This window comes from Panthera leo, chromosome C2 (assembly GCF_018350215.1).
Source record: "Panthera leo isolate Ple1 chromosome C2, P.leo_Ple1_pat1.1, whole genome shotgun sequence".
NCBI classification, from domain to species: Eukaryota; Metazoa; Chordata; class Mammalia; order Carnivora; family Felidae; genus Panthera; species Panthera leo.
In genome coordinates, this window is record NC_056687.1 from 72,830,906 (window position 1) to 72,850,566 (window position 19,661).

Genomic DNA, 19,661 nt, shown 5'->3' on the forward strand with positions numbered 1-19,661 from the left:
TGGTTCAAGCTGCGGAATAAATGATAAAAATATGTTGATCTCCAACTTAACACATTTTGGAAACTTTAGCACCATTGCTTTGTGGAAAAGTGTGTGTGACTCTTTAGGGTAAAGGCAAATAACTCTTTTTATGAGGTTATCAGAGACTAATTGTGTATTTCTTCAATGACAGGCACTTCCTGGTGACAGATGTGATATAAGTAAAGAAGACACAGAAATTTACAGGCTACTAGTATCCCAGAAAAAACAATTCAAATAAAAGTCTCTTGACTATTACCTCTAGTTCTGTTTGCAGATCTTAGAATACTCAGTAAAGTCTTTGCATAGATAGATCCCTTCCATTCAATGTATTGATTGATTACTTATGACGTGTTCTAGCACTGGGGGTACAGCAGTGAGTCGACGAGACAAATTCTCTGCACTTGTGGAGCTTATCTGCTAGCGGGGAAAACACAACAAGCAAAACATACATAAAATGAAGGGTATCATTTCAGGTAAAAGTATAATAAAGCCGGTAAAGTGGTAGTGACACAAGTACTATTTTTGAAAGGTCAGGAAGATCTTTAAAGGAAGTGATATTTGAGCGAGGGCACGGAGGAGGGAGAGAGGGAGAGAGACTGCAGAGATCTTAGGAAAAGCCTTAGAGGATCCCAGCAAGTCAGGGTCTGAACGGAAATCCTAATTTCTCCTTTTTCTGAAAAGGTAAAGAACATCCCAAAGAACAAGCTTTGGTATGTGAAAGATTCACTTTTGTTACTGTTGTTGTTTTTTTTAATCTTTATTTATTTTTGAGAGAGAGAAAGGGCTAGCAGGGGAGGAGCAGAGAGAGGGGGGACAGAGGATCAGAAGCAGGCTCTATGCTGACCGCAGAGAGCCCTATATGGGACTCGAACTCATGAACCGTGAGATCATGACCTGAGCCGAAGTTGGATGCTCAACAGACTGAGCCACCCAGGTGCCCCATGGTTATTGTTTTAATGTTTATAAGGCCTAGTGCTATAAATTTCTCTCTATTGCTTAGAAACTGGAGAATGCATTTTATTCAGGAATCTGTCTACTACAAAGGTACTCTCTTCTCTACAGGCCCCTAAAAGCCTCCTGCCTTATCACAAAGGCACAGAATCCAAGTCCTAAGATTCAAAACTGCTCATTCCACAGAGAGAAATGGGGCCCAGCCCAAAGTGTCTCTGTGGAATGAGCAACATTAAATCCACTCTCATCCCAGGCAGGGAGAGGCCGCCTAGATGGTGAAGCTGGGAGGCTCCCGAATCACGAATCACGAAAGGTCTGGCATTCTCAGCTTTTAGCTCCAGCCCCTTCAGAACCGGTATCTCCCCTATACACCCAATTTTGGTGGAGACAGAAATGAGAGCCTCTGCGTCACCATGGGGAGACTGAGCCTCAGAGAAGTGGATGGCTTGTCCAGGATCACACAAAAAGCCATCTCTAATTCTTACCCTTCACTCTCTAGCCTGAGTCACATTCCAGGCCAGGGACCACATGGGGTGCCCCATTTCAGGAAATGAGGTTGTTGATTTTTCATTTACACAAAAATGAAAAATAAATACCAGATGCTTGAAAACATGTTGCAGCTCATCTTACTGGAACTCTAAAGTGCATTCTGACTGAGAAAATTAAATTAGAAAATCCACACAGCAAAAAAGATGTTTTGAATGAAATGCACTTTGTCTTTCCCTCTCTCACATACACACAGTATCTCATTGTTTCTTTTTCAGGGAGCAGCTGTGAAGGAAATTGGGGGAGGGAGATGGACAAAACATCCCATCTTTGTGTTTCATACAGAACTAAGCTTTTAGGCCAGCCTTCCCCACCCGGAGTGGGTGTGGCATGCGTTAAAATTAAACGTCAGTGACCAAATGAAGCTTATAAAATAGCTTGGGAGAAGCCGGTCAACAAGACCACACATCTTAAATTGGATGAGTTTGCATGTGGAAACTGCCTTCATCTTGACAGAAAAGGTATGTACTGTGGTTTTCATTTTCGCTTTTGTTAAAAAGTGCTTAGAGACAGGCTTGGCTTTTACTTTCCCCCTTTCAGCCAAAAATAATAACAGCCACGATTGAGGGCTTGTGCCAGTCGCTCTGCAAAATTGGTCTCATTTTTCCTCAGTCCACCTTACAAGATAGAACCTCATTAGTGCCATTTTTCAGATGAGGAAACTGAGGTTCAGATACCCTAAGCAATAGGCCAACAAATGGCAGAACTGGGGTGCCAACCCAACGTTGACCTACCTCAATGTCTTGTGCTTGCACTATGCATTCTCTTCTGTGCAAGCAGACAACGAGAACATTTTCCATAACCAATACTGTACTAGATGAATTCTCAAGGAGTTGTCGTCCAACTGTGCATTACAATAAAATTTACCAAAAAGTGAACTGTAATTCATTCTGTGAATTGGAAAACACATTTGACAATATGGCACAAAAATAGTTTCTTAAGAAGACATATTTTCTTGTTAGAGTCAATAGCTAAATGGGTTATTTAGACCGCTTGGCTTGTGGAAATGCATTTTGTTTTATCATGTGAAATCTAAAAATCTAGTCGTCAACGTTCTGCAGCTTTTTCAGAGCAGGTACCTTGCCCGCACTAACACGCAGGTGTTGGGAGAGCAGGCTCCTAAGAGACCTGGTGTAATTTCTGGCTTCACACCTTATCAGGAAGTAACCCCTGGGAAATTAACATCATTGAGTACACAGAGAATGTCATAGCAGTAGCCTTCTAGATAGGATGTTATGGAGATCCAGTGTGTGGCACATGTGAAAAACTGAGACCCGGGCTTCTCCATGGGGAAGTTCAATGAGTATGAGTACCAGCTCATAGAGTCTGTGCTGGCCCAGGGCAGATGCACAATAACCTTGGTAGAATTATTATTAAATAATTTAATATTCAGTTAAAATAATATTTAAATTCTGTTTATTTTTAAAATATTTAAATTTCCCTCATTAAGACAATCTTCCCATTAGTGTTAGAAGACAGAGCAAAAATATAGGTCACGCCTACCCAAGTTCACAGGTATAAGATAATAATGCGACTTACCTTTGATGCTGGATGGGGTTGAGGCCCTAGAGGGAGGGCCTCAGGCTCATCGCCAATAGGATTCTTGGCTTTGCACAAGAAAGAATTTCAGAGCAAGCCATTTAGAGAAAGGGACAAAGATTTATTAAATATAGAAGAAAGGAGCTTTCTTACAAAGTAGTGGTCTCTCCTCCCAGTTGAGGAAGAGGACATCCCTTTGCCTCTAATAAATGGTTTTATAATTTTTTTTTAATTTGCTAGCGTGTAGGGAAGGGGCTTACTCTTTAATTTTGGGTTTATCATTTTTATTGGGTGGTGAGTTTTTCCATTGTCTGGCGATTATGAAATTACCCACAGGGAGCAATTTTAAGAATGTCTGACCTTTGTGGCTTTTAGTGCTGGAGGGAATGGAATCTTGTGGTCTTCAGTGAGTTGGATCTTGTAACTCTTTTTATGACCTGCTGACTGTTAGGTTAAGGGTCAGGCTAAAACCAAAATGGCTTTTCTTTGGTCAACTTGTCTCCCGAGTCTCCCTTCTCTCCTGCCTCACTCACCGTCAGAAGGTACTCAGTAAGTGCTGAGTGAACTAGAACGGACGGGACGTGGAAAAGAAATTATGGATGCCATCAACACTTTCTATCACAAGAAGTTTTAACCATAGGAATAAAACTACTGCAATAAAGAGACATCTTTGGAAGAGATATGTAAGCAAGGCTAAGAATTAGCCTTGCTCTGAAATCCTCCTACACAGCTAAAGCACATGTTTCAGCCCATAATAGAACATTTTGTAATAAGATATTTGTCAGAGTAAGACATGGAACTGACTTTTGGTGTTAACTGTCCCATGGTGAAATGATACTCATCAGGTTACAGAGGTAGGTGTTTACTGAAAGCCACCAAAGGTGGTGCTCAGAAGGAAGCATGGCTCAGGGTCACTGCAGGACGGACAGCCACAGACAGTAACTGAGTCCAGGCCCTCTGCCCCTTCTGGCACTCAGCGTGACATCTGTACTCCCAGGGGCTGAGGGGTGGGGTGGAGAAAGGACCTCTTAAGTCCCTCCAGTTTGGGGGACCCTGTAGAATGTGCGTAATGTGTGACCATCCTTTGAGGTAAGATCTTCTGGGCAAGGCACTGAGCTTGAACCCTACTGAGGCCCAAGGGTAGAGCTGTGCGGTTCTAAGAATTTCTTGGAAATGGATACAAATTTTTGTAAGTTTAGACAAATCCATCCATCGTTGGTGTTGTTTACGTGGTGGTAGGAGCTAATGGAAAATGGATTCTCAGAGAAGGTGGGGTCCTACCACAGACTTGGCTTGCTCAAAGGAGGCTCAGCGACCACCCCGCCCCCACCATCCCCAGCTGGCAGTTTTACTTGTTATGTAACTGTTCCTTTGAAAATGGGGCGATAAAACCTCCAGAAGAAAAGCTATTGATTATTAAAGGTTATTTGGAGGTTTAACCATAATAAAGTGGTTATAATTATTCCTGTTATGACACATCCTTTTAAATGCTCAGATCTGAGAACATTTTGCTTGCGTTGATTCAGTCTTCTTTATTGCGGGAGAAAGGCAAAGAGCTAGAAATAGCTCTTGTGCAGCTACAGGCAAGGAGTCACAAGGAGGAGAATAGACTGAAGGCAAGTCAGTGAAAGAAGCAGGGTAGAGTGCCCGGGCTGAAATGCGTGTTGCCAGCTATTAGTCCTTCTCTAGTTAAATGCATATCTACGTCCCTGTCAATGCACCTTTAAAAGAAGAAAAAAAAAAAAAAAAAAAAGAAATGAACATCTCTGAGAAGTATCCCCAACAGAATGCCAAAGAGAAATTCAGGAAGCAGTTATTTGTTTCTGCTTTTCACGATAATAATAACTAGCATTTATTAAGCATTTTCTCTGTGTCAGACTTCACCCTAAATACTCTCTCTATAGTATCTCATTTAATTCTCACCAAACTTGGTGAGGTTGGTATGATTATTACCCCCACTTAATAGACCAGGAAACTAAAGCATAAAATGTACAGTTATACTTAGCGTGTGGCAAGGTCTGCATTCAAACACAGTCAGGGTGACCCTGGGGTCCCCAGCATGCCACAGCCTGTTAAGGTTCCAGGCTTACTCCTGGGTTGGTAAGCAGCCCAGCAAGATGGGGCAGGATTGGGGGTTGTAGATCAGGGAGGCACTTCTCTTATGAATCTCATAAGATACTAAACGTGCATAGTTTGTGCTCATTTTTTTCTCTTGCATGGTTCACTTGACCGCTTCGACCTCCCCCTCGGCCTATCCCCACCCCACATTGTTTCTGTTCATCAACAAGTATGGACTGTGCCTGACACTGCCAGGTTCTGTGGGCTCCCATCCTTGAAAAATGCATAATGGAGGGGGAGCAGTTGCAAAATAAATCCAACGAGCTCTAACACCAGGCAGAGCATGCTCTAATGGAGGTACAAAGGTCGGGAGATGCTCCCAGGGGTGGAGGCCTCACAGCAGGGTTGATGATGACGATTCAGGTGGCTCTGCAGGGTGACTGTTCAAAAGGGCTCAGGGGAAGGTCCCCAGAGAGGTCCCCAGAGAGGTCCCCAGAAATGTTCCCCTGGTGACTGCGTGTCCTCAGGGGGCTCAGAACAACTCTAGCTGCTTTGTTTCTCCTGACCCCAGGTTCCATCCAGAGCCCCAAGATGATGACGGCGCTGCTGCTCTTTTCTGCTCTGGCCAGCCTCTTCAGTGCCGCAGACGGACAAGCCTTTCACCTTGGGAAATGCCCGACTCCTCCGGTGCAGGAGAATTTTGATGTGCACAAGGTGTGGCAAAAGTCTCAACTCCCGTTTGTTTTGCCTCCCATTTGAATAAGCATTCTCTAGGATTCAGTGTTAGTTTTCTGCTTTGATTGCCACAGCAAGCCTTGGGGTAGGTACTTATCTTACTGGGGCATCCCCCAAAGCAGGCTCTGAGACCAAGAACTGGGGAGCAGAGGGTTTTGGGAAGCTGATCCCAGGAAGCACTGTGGGCATGTGGGGAAACTGAGAGAAGGCAGAACGGCAATAAAAGATGGCATTCCTGAACAGTAACACTGTTAACAGAAGGGTTCAGTCCTGCTGGGAATCCTCTGAGGAAATGTGTAGAATGTTCCTCAGATCGTCCCACGGAAACGATTTTCCAAAAGCGCTGCATGCACTATTGTACGTTCCCATCAGCCGTGTATATAATACCAATTTCTCCTTATCTTTGTCGACACTTGCTATTGTCATCTTTTTGGTTGTAATCATTTTTACAGGGTATGAGGGGTATCTCATCATGGTTTTGATTTGCATTTCCCTAATAGTTAATGACGTTGAACACCTTTTCGTGTGTTTATTGTCCATTTTTATATCTTCTTTGGAGAAATGTCCATTTGAGTCCTTTCCCCATTTTTAAGTTGGGTTACTTATCTTTTTAATTATTGAGCTCTGAGAGTTCTTTATATGTTCTAGATACAAGTCTCTTATCAGATACATGATTTGAAAATATTTCCCCCCATTCTGTGGATTGCTTTTTCACTTTATTAATGTGTCTTTTGAAGCGCAAAAGTTTCCAGTATTAACGGAGTCCAATTTATCTATTTTTCTCCTTTCTTGCTTATACGTTTGGTATCTAAAACACCATTGCCTAATGCAAGGTTATGATTTTTATTACTATATTTTCTTATAAGAGATTTATAGTTTTAATCCTTACATTTAATTTCGTGCTCCATTTTGAGTTAAGCTTTTTATATAGTGTGATATAGAAGTCCAACTTTATTATTTTGCCAGTGGATATTCAGTTGCCCAGAACTATTTGCTGAGAAGACTATTCTTTCCCCATCGAACAGTCTTGGCATCCTTGTCGAAAATCAATTGGACATTTATGTAACAGCTTATTTTTAGACTCTCAATTCTATTTTATTGTTTTATGTGTCTATCTTTATGCCAGTGCTATACAGTATTGATTACTATAGCTTTGTAGTAAGTTTTGAAATTAGAATATATGACGCCTCCAACTTTATTCTTCTGGCTATTCTAAGTCCTTTGCATTTCCATATGAATTTTAGGATCTGTTTGTCAATTTAGTGAAGAAGCAGAGTTTTGTTTTGTGTTGTTGTTGTTGTTGTTGTTGTTGTTGTTGTTGTTGTTTTCATAGAGAATGCATTGAATCTAGATCTATCTGGAGAATATTGTCATCTTAACAATTTTAAGCCTTCCAATCCCTGAACATAGGTTATCTTTCCATTTAATTTCTTATTTATTTAGGTCTTATTAAATTTCTTTCAACAATATTTTGTAGTTTTCAGAGTATAAGTTTTGTGTTTCTTTGGTTAAATACTTATTCCTAAGTATTTTATTCTTTTGATGCTATTGTAAATGGAATTTTCATAATTTACAGAGTGTTCATTTTAAGTGTAGAAAGCCATTTGGTTTCTGTATATTGATCTTGTATCCCTTAACCTTGCTAGCTTCATTTATTAGTTCTAATAGTTTGTGTGTGTGTGTGGATTCCTTAGGATTTTTTATACACAAAATCATGTTATCTGGAAATAAAGATAGTTTTACCTCTTCCTTTACAGGATTCATTTTTTTAAATTTTATTTTTTATTTTTTAAAATTTATGGGGTGCCTGGGTGGCTCAGTCAGTTAAGCGTCCAACTTCAGCTCAGGTCATGACCTCGCAGTCTGTGAGTTCGAGCCCCTTGTTGGGCTCTGTGCTGACAGCTCAGAGCCTGGAGCCTGCTTCGGATTCTGTGTCTCCCTCTCTCTCTCTGCCCCTCCTGTGCTCATGCTCTGTCTCTCTCTGTCTCAAAAATAAGTAAAAACATTTTTAAAAATTTACATCGAAATTAGTTAGCATATAGTGCAACAATGATTTCAGGAGTAGATTCCTTAATGCCCCTTACCCATTTAGCCCATCCCACCCTCCCACAACACCTCGAGTAACCCTCAGTTTGTTCTCCATATTTATGAGTCTCTTATGCTTTGTCCCCCTCCCTGTTTTTATATTATTTTTGTTTCCCTTCCCTTATGGTCATCTGTTTTGTCTCTTAAAGTCCTCATATGAGTGAAGTCATAGGATTTTGGTCTTTCTCTGACTAATTTCACTTAGCATAATACCCTCCAGTTCCATCCACGTAGTTGCAAATGGCAAGATTTCATTCTTTTTGATTGCCGAATAATACTCCATTGTATATATATAGCACATCTTCTTTATCCATTCATCCATCGATGGACATTTGGGCTCTTTCCATACTTTGGCTATTGTTGATAGTGCTGCTATAAACATGGGGGTGCATGTGTCCCTTCGAAACAGCACACCTGTATCCCTTGGATAAATGCCTAGTAGTGCAATTGCTGGGTCGTAGAGTAGTTCCATTTTTAGTTTTTTGAGGAACCTCCATACAGTTTTCCAGAGTGGCTGCACCAGCTTGCATTCCCATCCAGGATTCATTTTAAACATTGCATTCTTCTTATATGGATAGAGAAACTGGGACCCACAAACGTGAAAAGGTTTTCACAAAAATATTGTGAAATTATAAGGGAGCGTGACATAAAAAGCAATCTTCCACCTTTCAGTTTCCCCTTTTCTAGAAAATCATGCTTCCTCGGTTTTAATTATGGAGGACTGAAGTCACCTTAACAATAATAGAACCATTTTAAATGCTCTGTATAAAATGGAGTGTGTTTTTGAGAATGCCTATGAAACCAACTGACCTTTAACCGTATTTTTTGGTGCTTTCAATGAATGTTAATTTCAGTGGTTTTAATTGAAAGATGTGCCTTTAATAAATGAGTGGAAATTTTAGGTCACAAACATGGGTATATATTTGAGCAAAGAGCCATGTGACCGAAGCCATACTGCCACCTGTTTGCAGTACTCTCATTTCCAATTCTCACTTTTTGAAGGTGAGTGCGTCTCTGATTTTCTTTTGTTGAGTAATACATTTTTAAATTTAAAAATACTTTCAATTAATATTTTGACTAAGTAAATATGGTCACATGGATCAAATCCTAAAGGGGCCAGAGAACATACAATGAAGCTCTTCTCCTACCCCTTTTCCCCTCCTACCTCAGTTTCCTTCCCCAGTAGCAACCAGTAAATCATTTTATTGTGTATCTTTTGGGAGCGAATGTATATGTTCACGAATACATACATAACTGCAGTAGGCGGAACGATGACCTCACCCTAATGCCTGCAACCTGTGACTGTGCCACCGTACATGGAAAGGGGGGTTTGCTGATGTGATTAAAGTTATAGACTTGGAGATGGCAGGCATGGCCTGGGTTATCCAGAAAGGACCAATCTAATCATTGAAAGCAGAGAACCTTCCCCAACTGTAGTCAGAGAGGTGTGACAATGGAACAAGAATCAGAGAGATGCAATGTGAAAAGGCTTTCACCTGCATTTGCTGGCTCTGAAGATGGAGGAAGGAGTTCACAACCCAAAAAATGGCGGGTGGCCTCAACAACTCGGACAAGGCAAGAAGACAGAGTCCTCTAGAGCCTGTAGGAAGGAACACAGCCCTGCCAACACCTTGATTTTAACCAAACTCACTCGATGTACAGACCTGTGAGACCATAAATTTGGGTTGTTTTAGGCTTCTGGTAAATTGTTACAACAGCAATAGAAAATGAATATAATAATCTTTCCCCCCGTTTTTACATATACACTATTTTTCACCTAGCTCTTTTTCCATTGTATGTATCTTGGAGATAATTGCATAGGACTCCTTAAAATTTTTTTTAATGTTTATTTATTTTTGAGAGACTGAGAGAGAAGAGAGAGAGAGAGAGACCAAGCATGAGCTGGGAAGGGGCAGAGAGAGAGGGAGACACAAAATCCGAAGTAGGCTCCAGGCTCCAGGCTGACAGCACAGAGCCCACAAACAGTGAGATCATGACCTGAGGCGAAGTCGGACACTCAACCGACGGAGCCACCCAGGCGCCCCGCATATGACTCCTTTAAAAGAGGGTGTGTAACAATCCATTATATGGATGTGCCATAATTTATTTACCTAGTCCCCTACGAATGCTCAGGCTCTAGTTTCCCGTATTTTGTTCTTACAATAGTACCACAACAAATAACCTCATATATGCATCATTTCTTTTTCTTTTTATCAGGAGGTTACATTTCCAGAAGTGAAATTGCTTTGCTAGATATTGCCAACTTGCCCTCCACGAAGGTTGTAAATTGGAGCATGTAATGGAACTGTGAACATGCCTTTCTCCCCCTCCCCCACAACAATGCACACTTCTTTAGAGTTGACTCTGTACACGAAGTTATGAACTGAGACCATACCCCCCGTGGTATCAGTCTTCTAAGTCCTGATCACCTGCCAAAAGCTTTTGTGTCCACCTCCCTGTGCGAGGTCTTATGAGGAGAATGCAACCAACTCTGGAGTCCCAGTTCCCCACAGTGAATATATCTGACTTGCACACAACTCAAAGATGCCTCGTAGAATCACAAAATGTTTGAGATGGCACCTTCCATCATCTGGACTGCTCGCTCTCTTTCATAGAGTTTAGAATTTCACATAGATTTTGGCTGGAGGGGCCACTGACAGCATATCTAAATAAAGAGCACTTTAGGAATAAAATGTGGCATTCAACCAAGGCCTGCACATCCGATTCACTTACTCTCATTTGAATCAATATCTTGCTCAGTTGCTGTCAGAACAATGCAGCCCATTTTGCTTGGTTTCCCCAGGAAAGGGCTCTGCTCTAAAAGGCAACAATAGGGAAGAGTTTGCAGGTCCCCAGAGAGCCATGGGGTTTTCTCTGCTTCTTGTTACCTCTGCAGTATCTTGGACGATGGTATGAAATTGAGAAGATCCCAGTGAGCTTTGAGAAGGGAAGTTGCATCCAAGCCAACTACTCGCTAATGGAAAACGGAAACATCAAAGTGATAAACCAGGAGTTGAGGTGAGTGGCTGTGGTTTCAAAAGCAACACAGTCCTGGAGCCAGCCTGCAGAGAGTTGTCCTGGGGTGACCGGGTGTCCTTGCAATCTCGTTGAGGGGGGTGATGCAGATGTTGCTGGGTCTGTCCTGCCTGCTCACAGCAGGTCCTAAGATCAAAGTTTTTGGCAAGCAGAATGGTGGGGACGAGAAGCCACTCATTTATTTCCATGACCACTTGCTGAGTATCTTTTTGTATTGTGGACTCCCTTGAGTGTTGTGTACTTATTATATGTGTACTGCCTATGAGAGGCACTAGGAACTCAATGGGAATCCAAACTGCAGGGTTCCTGCTCTCATAGCAAAATAGATACTCTGGTAGCAAAGGACGAGGGGGAGGGGGCACAAGGGGGCTGGGGAGGGGGACCATCTCATCTGATCTCCAAACTAAGAACGAAGCCCTTTCTATATTATCCACTAACAGAAGACATCCAGCTCTACCTGACTCCTTCCGGGAACTGGGAGCTCATTGCCTTCCATGACAATTTATTTCATCTCCAGACAGCTTTAACTATTAGAAAACTCCTTTTCTTGTTAAGCAAGAATCAAATACATGGTCACATTCTAGGTTATGGGAACAGGATCGCCTATAGAAGTATACTTTTCTGATACTGAAATACAGATTTCTATTTGATATGAGAATTCATACTTTAGAAAGCAAACAGAAACTTTAAAAAGCCCCAGAAAGAGCTCCTACCAACCTTCTATCAACAAAGATAAGAGCAACAATAAACAATAGTAACAAATACTAAGTATTTCCTAAATGCAAGGCACTATTCTGTATGTGTATGTATATATACATGTGTGTACATATATGTATATATGTAAATGAATATATATATTTATTTAATTCCCATAACAACCCTGAGGTAGGTACTATTATTAACCCCACACTTATAGATGAGGAAACTGAGGTACAGAGAGGGAAAGTAATTTGCCCAAGGGCCACACAGCTTGTAAGCAACAAAGCTAAGATTCAAACCCAGGGAGAAGTGAAATGGGGAAGAGAACAGAAGACAAATGGAAGAAAGGCTGGGGTGAAGGGCTGTCCTTCTTGTTCCCTACAGGAACTGAGAACTGTGCTCAACTCCAAGAAAACAATTATAACACAGCATGAAAGTTACTCAGGCTCCGAGAGGCTTTGTGTGGCCATCTTGTTATCCACTAAGCTTTCTGTGAGCCAGAACATAAGTGGGTTGACTCCCTGCCTTCATAAACCATAGAAATAAAGTTAAGAATCTCAAGGGCCTCTAAAGATAAAAACAGATTATTTTAGAGTCCAGAGAAGGGTTGAGATGCAGACCTCCATCTAAAGTTGCAATGACTTCATTTCAAATATTTTGTCCCATTCTATGACCAAGAGTCAGACAGTGACGTTGATCTCAAAACCCACAAGATTTTTCCACCTCTCCTTCGGAGCCGGCCAGGAGTCCTCTTTAACTGTATCTTGAGTATTAGGTTGCTCTGCCTGTAGGGTCACGTTTGTTTAAGATACAAGGGCACATGGAGAAAGGTTTGCTGGTTCAGGAGCATGATATGGCTTCTCCTTTCAGGAATACTACAGGATGGGCAGAGGCACAGCACGGAGTCTGAGCAAAGTACTCTTAGCCAGTGTCAGAGAATTTGAGGGCAAAAGCAGCTGGCACGGGGCTGGGAGCCGAAGGGCTCAGGCTTTGGAGTTAGGCTGCCCCATTTCAAATCCTGGTTCTGCCAGTTACTAATGATGTGATCTTAGGTTAGTTATGGTAATACTCTAGGTCTCAGTTTCCTCTCAGTAAAGTGACATTAATCATAGAACCTCCCTGCATAGGGCTTTGTGAGCATCAGATGAGGTAACACATGTAAATTGCTTAGAACAGGGTTTGGTGTGTAGTAATTATTTAATTAATACTATGTATTACTATTAATCTGCTTAGACCCTTGAAAATACAAATGTATTTTTCCCATGAACAAATTGTGCATTTATGATCAGAGACTGGTGTTTTGAAAACTGTTCTGGCCAAAACATAAATGATGATGAAAAGCAGGAAAGTCTGCTCGAGAAGAGGCTGGTTTGTTGCTAAGCAACTGCATGCAGATAGAAATGGACCATCTTCCTGTTCTCCCAGCTGAGTTTCAGGTGACAGAGGAAGGGATGGTTCCCAGCCCTACTTGATGATAAACAGACTATGCATCCAGGAGCATCTGAATACATTTCTCATCCTTCCTTACCTGTTGCTTATTATCTGGTTTCTGAGACATCCGTCAACACTAACCATAGCCTACTGACTTTCTAACACACACTGTTGCTCTAACTTTTGTTCTGTGCCCCCTTGAGGACTGATGAACAGGCTCCTCCTCTGTCAGCTTCCTAGGAAGAGCACTGTGATATGTGAGCACCCTCCCCTCAGTGCCTCTGTCCCCAGGCATTTCCCCTCTCCCCCAGGTCCACAGAGTCATTGGGAGTTGCCAAAAACTGGAGCCACTCTTTCAAAAGGGTGAAAGTATTTCATCCAATCGAAGACCATCACTTTTAAGATTCACCACCATTTTATATACCACTAAGAAAGAAATGACACTGCGAATTGTAAGGTGGCATTTGTTGCAAGATGTGCATTTCTGCACATTTAATGTCTCTGAGAATCACTGAGATGAGGTTAATATTTCCTCACTGCCTGCTTTTACCTGGCCTATGTTGAAATCTCCCATACTCAGTCAGAAGCTTGCAGGCCTGGATAGGGGTCTCAGAGCTCAGGTGTATGGATGGCTTTATGGGTCATATGATGTCATATGATGTCACTGAGGCCCCAAGAGCAAGGAAAGCGTGCAGATCTCCAGACTTTGAGTAATCATGTCAGTCCTTGTTTTTCCCTTTGGCCCATTCTCATTTTTTTTTTATAGTTTTTTTTTTTTAATTTTTTTTTTAACGTTTATTTATTTTTGAGACAGAGAGAGACAGAGCATGAACAGGGGAGGAGCAGAGAGAGAGGGAGACACAGAATCTGAAACAGGCTCCAGGCTCTGAGCTGTCAGCACAGAGCCCGATGCGGGGCTAGAACTCACGGACTGTGAGATCATGACCTGAGCCGAAGTCAGACGCTTAACCAACCAAGCCACCCAGGCGCCCCGTGGCCCATTCTCATTTTTAAAGAAGTAAATCTTCTTGGTGTATAGGGTTGTTTTGTTTGTGTTCCCTTCTCTTTTACTCCCTCCCTCTGCAGCCTGAGAGCAGGAAATGCCCTTGTAGGACTCAAAACACAGCACAGAAGTGTTAGGGCCTAACATATCATCCAGTCCTGGAGCATTTCAGTTATTGCTTCTTATCACCCAGGGCCATCTTCCTCTGCTTGGTCTCAGAGACAGTGACAAAGGAAAGAGCCTCCCTAACCAGAAATCACAATCTTGGCCACCCTGATGCTTAGTGGCCTTTCATTGATTTTTGGCTTCCATTGAATTAAGGCGTTTTGTTTTGTTCTGTTTTGTTTTGTTTTGTTTTAACTCGTTGCAGACCGGATGGAACTGTGAATCAAATTGAAGGTGAAGCCACCCAGGCCAACCTCACAGAGCCTGCCAAGCTGGGAGTTAAGTTTTTCTGGTGTAAGTATTCACTTCTCTCAGGAGGTTTCAGGGATAGGAGATATGCAAACCAAAGGCTAGAGCCCTGGGTTGAAACACTCCTGTCATATCTGAGTGTCACCTATAGTGTTACCTATAGTGACTCAATGCATAATACTTTGTTGAGCACCTACTATGTGCCATGCTTGGGTCTAGGCACCAAAGATGTGATGATGAGCAAGACAGAGCTGGCCCTTGGCCCTGAGAGGCTTATATCCCATGTGGATACTGACAAGTATGCAGGCAAGTTACTGTAAAACTACCGTGTTTCAATAAAGGCAGCACAAATTGTAGCACCCGGGGAGAGCAGTAGGGCACCAGCCTAGACTAGTTTCCCAGAGGGAATGGAGGCCTGAAATATTAGTAGCCAGTAGTAGTTAGTTGTTAGTAGTGGTATTATCAGCAGAACAACTCACATGTGCAAAGGCTTGGACACAAGAGATGACGAGAGTGAAGGTAAGTTTGAGCCCTGGCTCTATCTGCCACTTTCTCACCACACTTTAGGGTTCCCTGAGAGATATTTGATCACGAGCATTTGTCCTCTGAGCTCTGGCTTAACCGGGGAAAGGACACAGACAACAGAGAAGGCACCAAATTTTTAGTTTACTGTTGATATAGATACACTGCAGAAGCCAGCTCAGAAATGTGAGACTTTCTTTTACCGAGAGTGCTTCAGGGCCCCTCTCCCCACCCAAGGGGCAGACACCGCTGTCACAGCTGTAAGAAGAATCACTGTCCTCCAGCCCGCTCCCCCTTCAAGTCCCTAGAGTAGGGCAGTGAGGAAGTTCTTATTTTATAGACCAAGATAGGAATGCTGGGAGATGAAAATAATTCTTCCCGCACATGTGACCATGGGCAACTAACTTCACTTCTGCGCCCAGTATTCTAAGGGTAAATGAGATAGCACATGCTCTGTAAACTGTAAGGGACTTTGTGCATCTCAGCCTTTCTTGTTACTTTTACAAAGAAGAACGTCAAAGTGCAGAAAAGCTAGGTGATATAGGCAAGTTCGCTAGACCATTTAGAGGCAGAGTTGGGACCAAAACGAAGGTCTCCCAAACTCTCCACTAAGGAAGGGGGGATGGGAGTGAAGGCCAAATACTATGTGCACAACCTTCACAAGGAGGCCTGCAACAGGAGCTAAAGGAGGCAGGAGCTGCTGGCAGGGGAAACAGAGGAGGAAGAGATTCACTCTGGTTGAAGGGATCAGATGTTTGCATTGGGTCTTCCAGGGTGTGGAGGAGACTATGGGAAAGGCTTTCCTAGGAGGAGGAATGGCTTGAGGAAAGGTCTGGAGAGAGAAGCCTAGAGGATGGGCGGGTACATGGAGCACGAGACAAGACTGGGAAGAGCCTCAAAAACCATGTAATGAGTTGACGTGCCTTCCATAAGCAGTAGAAGATGGTCAGAGTTTTCTAATAAAGAGATGTGGAAGTTTTCTTTGCTATGAGGAAATGTCTGGGTAAATGTATGCTTGAGAGCTAGACCCTGTGGGAGGAAGACAGCGTGTGAATGTATGGCTCTGTGCAGGCGGGGCGCGTCGCCTTGGCAGGAAGAGGTTGGAAGACATATTTCCCCCAAACCACTCAGGGTTGTAGAGTTCCCAGTCCAGCTGGGAACACACAAAGCAGTGGAAATTCAAAGGTCGCAGATCTGTGATGAATACAAGCTCTCAATAGTGAGCCTGGCAGGCAGGCACCAATGGTGCTAGAAAGGTAAGTCAGGGCCCACTCAGTGTGGGCCCTGTAGCCTTGTGCAGGCTTCTGTCCAGATGTCCTCCAACTGTCCTTCTGTTTTCATATTTATAAACAGGTAGAAAGTCAGAGGTAGGAGGGACCTCAGTGGGTGGTCATCTGGACTAGCCCTCTTGTGTTGTCCTGATAACCAGCTGGGTCCCTGACACCCAGCCAAGTTCTAATCTCTTACACCCTGCCTCTTTTGTCCAGCTTCTCATGGTCATTCACGAGTGCTGAGATCTGGTTTGACTTAGCAAAGAGAGGGATTATTTTTGAGTGGAGGAGGTGGGTTGCTTGAAACCCAAGAAAGCAGATTGTGCCCAAATCTTTTGTTCTTATGGGGTCAGTTCACAGCTTTCTCCCATTTGGGTCCATTTTCCACTTAACTTTAACAAGTTGGGCTATGACATTTCCTTGGCTTGGACCTTGGCTGTGGAGGTCAAGTTCACAGAGGAAGTCTCTGGATTCAAACGGAGAAGGTAAATCCTCCCTCTCTTGTTGTAAGGACCCTTTAATGCTAAGCTTTCAACACTGTGCAGACCTCTGTCAATGAATCTTCATAGGCCCCTTGTGAGGAGGAGTTTATAACCTGTTACCACCTGATTTACCATATTCTTGAGAGCAAAAGAACTTTCGAAGGTCACACAGAAAGAAAATAAACACACCAACATTAGCCCTTACTTCCTTTCTCAGACAGGTTCTGGAGGAAATAGGGAAGTACAGACTTGGAAAGCCTGGGGGTCCCTGACCTTGCCATCTTAACTCCACTTAGCTAAGTGGTGCCTCCATACTTACTGGTGCTAAGTGCAGCCTGTTAGTCTAAGAGGTCTGGCAAAACACCCCATTACTGTGGCTTTCTGCAGACTGATGTGTTATCAGGGAGGAAGGATCCAGAAGGATGGCTCTAAGCTTTGGCTGCACATTAGAATCATGGGGGAGCCTTCAAGAGTACCAACCACCTCCACATCAGTCTGGAGAAACATGGCCTAGTATTTGTCAAAGTTCCCATAAGATTCCCACATAAAGCCAGAATTAAGAACCACTACTCTTGGGGTGCCTGGGTGGCCCAGTTGGTTAAGTGTCCGACTTCAGCTCAGGTCATGATCTCACGGCTCATGGGTTGGAGTCCCATATCGGGCTCTGTACTGACAGCTCAGAGCGTGGAACTTGCTTCAGATTCTGTCTCCCTCTCTCTGCCCCTCTCTTGCTTACTCTCTTTGTCTCTCTCTCTCTCTCTCAAAAATAAATAAACATTTAAAAAAAAAATTGGGGGGACCCCCGGGTGGCTTAGTCGGTTGAGCGTCCGACTTCGGCCCAGGTCGTGATCTCACAGTTTGTGAGTTCGAGCCCCATGTCAGGCTCTGTGCTGACAGCCCAGAGCCTGGAGCCTGCTTCAGATTCTATGTCTCCCTCTCTGTCTGCCCCACCCCCACTCATGCTCTGTCTCTCTCTGTCTTCAAAATAAATAAAACATTAAAAAAATTTTTTTTTTAATTTTTTTTAAGTTCTACTACAGTAGAAGAACTAGGATCCTGGCTTCCAGGGTCCTGGAGATGAAGGTTCCTCTTGTCCTGGTCCCTCTTAATACTGCTCTCCTCTGGTTCTCAGTGATGCCATCTGCTCCATACTGGGTCCTGGCCACCGACTATGAGAACTACGCCCTCGTGTACTCCTGTACCACAATCGTCTGGCTTTTTCACATGGATCATGTTTGGATCTTGGGAAGAAACCCTTATCTCCCTCCAGAAACAGTGACCTATCTAAAAGATATCTTGACTTCTAATGAAATTGACATAGAAAAAATGACTATCACAGATCAGGTGAACTGCCCTGAGCCACTGTAAGAGGCTCTAAAGGGAACCTGCCTTCACTCAATGTTACTTCTTTTGCTTTGCTTCCCCCCACCCCACCCTTCATAAAGACAAACCAACCACGGCAACATTGCAAACACCAGAGGGGAAATTTGAAAGCAGAAGCCTGTGGAGAGAAAGTCAAGGAACGCTGACCCAAACACTTAGCCATGTACCATGTTACCTTGCCAGTCTAATAATAAACTTGTTGCTGACCTGCTGTGCTCACAGTAGATTCTGAATTGATTATTGTGGGTTTTCAATTATACGCTTATGTTTGGAGATCCATGAACTGTTCTGTTGAAAGAAACAAAGCACTGTACAGTTTAAGTTTAAAGAGAACAATCCTGTTTCTGGAAAGGGAAAGCAGACCGAAAAGGCCTATTATGGGTGACCTGAGTCCAGGTGCCACATCCTACAGTAGACACTCTTTTTTTTTTTTTTTTTAACATTTATTCATTCCTGAGAGAGAGAGAGAAAGAGAGACAGAGCATGAGCGGGGGAGCGGCAGAGAGAGAGGGAGACACAGAATCTGAAGCAGGCTCCAGGCTCTGAGCTGTCAGCACAGAGCCTGATGCGGGGCTTGTACTCATGGACCATGGACCACGAGATCATGACCTGAGCTGAAGTCGGACACCTAACCGACTGAGCCACCCAGGTGCCCCCAGTAGGCACTCCTTTAGGGGGAATCATTTGGGTTTTCTGAGTCTCTGACAGGCAGTTTCTCTGAAGTATTTACTTTCTCATCAGGAGGTCTTCAGAGTCAGGCTAAAGAATGGGACCATCTTGGTGTCTGTGCAGGAGAGAATCTATAAGGGAGAAGACTATGGGGATTTTTTTGTTTTTTAGAAAATCAACTTTTTTTGGGTCTCTCATTCAACGGATATTTACCGAGGCCCAACTGCATTCTGGGCATTGAAAAATCTAGAACCCTGTCATCCTGTGGAAGTTTACAGTCTAGCAAGGGAGACTGACAAGTAAAGATGCAAGTATAATCCAAGCTGAGGAGTGCAGCCCCACCTCTGGGTGTTCCAACTTCGGACAATCAGGAACCACCTTGAGTTGTTGTTTTGTTGTTGTTGTTGCTATTTTTGTTTTTTTGGGTTTTTTTTTTGCATTATGACTTTTAAAATCGGAAAGACCTCAGAATTATCACCCTGCAATTTCACTTAGTTCACATGGCATTTGCAATCTACGAAGGCTTTGGGTAATGACTCCGAAATTAAGCTGTTTGATTAGATTTTGGCTTTTTCAGCATGATCATAAACTATGAGTTTCCTTGAGCACGTGAGACTCTTTAATGTGTTAACGGTTACAAAAATCCCAAGGATCTCAATATGTACAATTTTCCTTTTGTTACATAAATGCGACCTCAAATTGTAGCTTCCAGTTCTGAAAACTACCTGGCAGAAAGGCAGGAAGGGGGCGGTAGGTACCAAAGCAGATCCTGTCTCCCAGCTCTGCCTGCTCTTGAGCCCTGTGCTATATCACGCT

At 43.1% G+C, this 19,661-nt stretch overlaps 1 protein-coding gene across 1 annotated transcript; it reads left to right on the forward strand.

The window, feature by feature from the left end:
* Positions 1 to 1,812: 1,812 nt before the first annotated feature.
* On the forward strand, positions 1,813 to 18,387 carry APOD (apolipoprotein D). The gene is made up of 5 exons (XM_042955478.1): positions 1,813 to 1,979; positions 5,687 to 5,829; positions 10,832 to 10,953; positions 14,475 to 14,563; positions 17,926 to 18,387. The coding sequence occupies exons 2-5, from the start codon at positions 5,707 to 5,709 to the stop codon at positions 18,159 to 18,161; spliced, it is 570 nt and encodes a 189-aa protein (XP_042811412.1). The 5' UTR covers positions 1,813 to 1,979; positions 5,687 to 5,706; the 3' UTR covers positions 18,162 to 18,387.
* Positions 18,388 to 19,661: the final 1,274 nt, after the last annotated feature.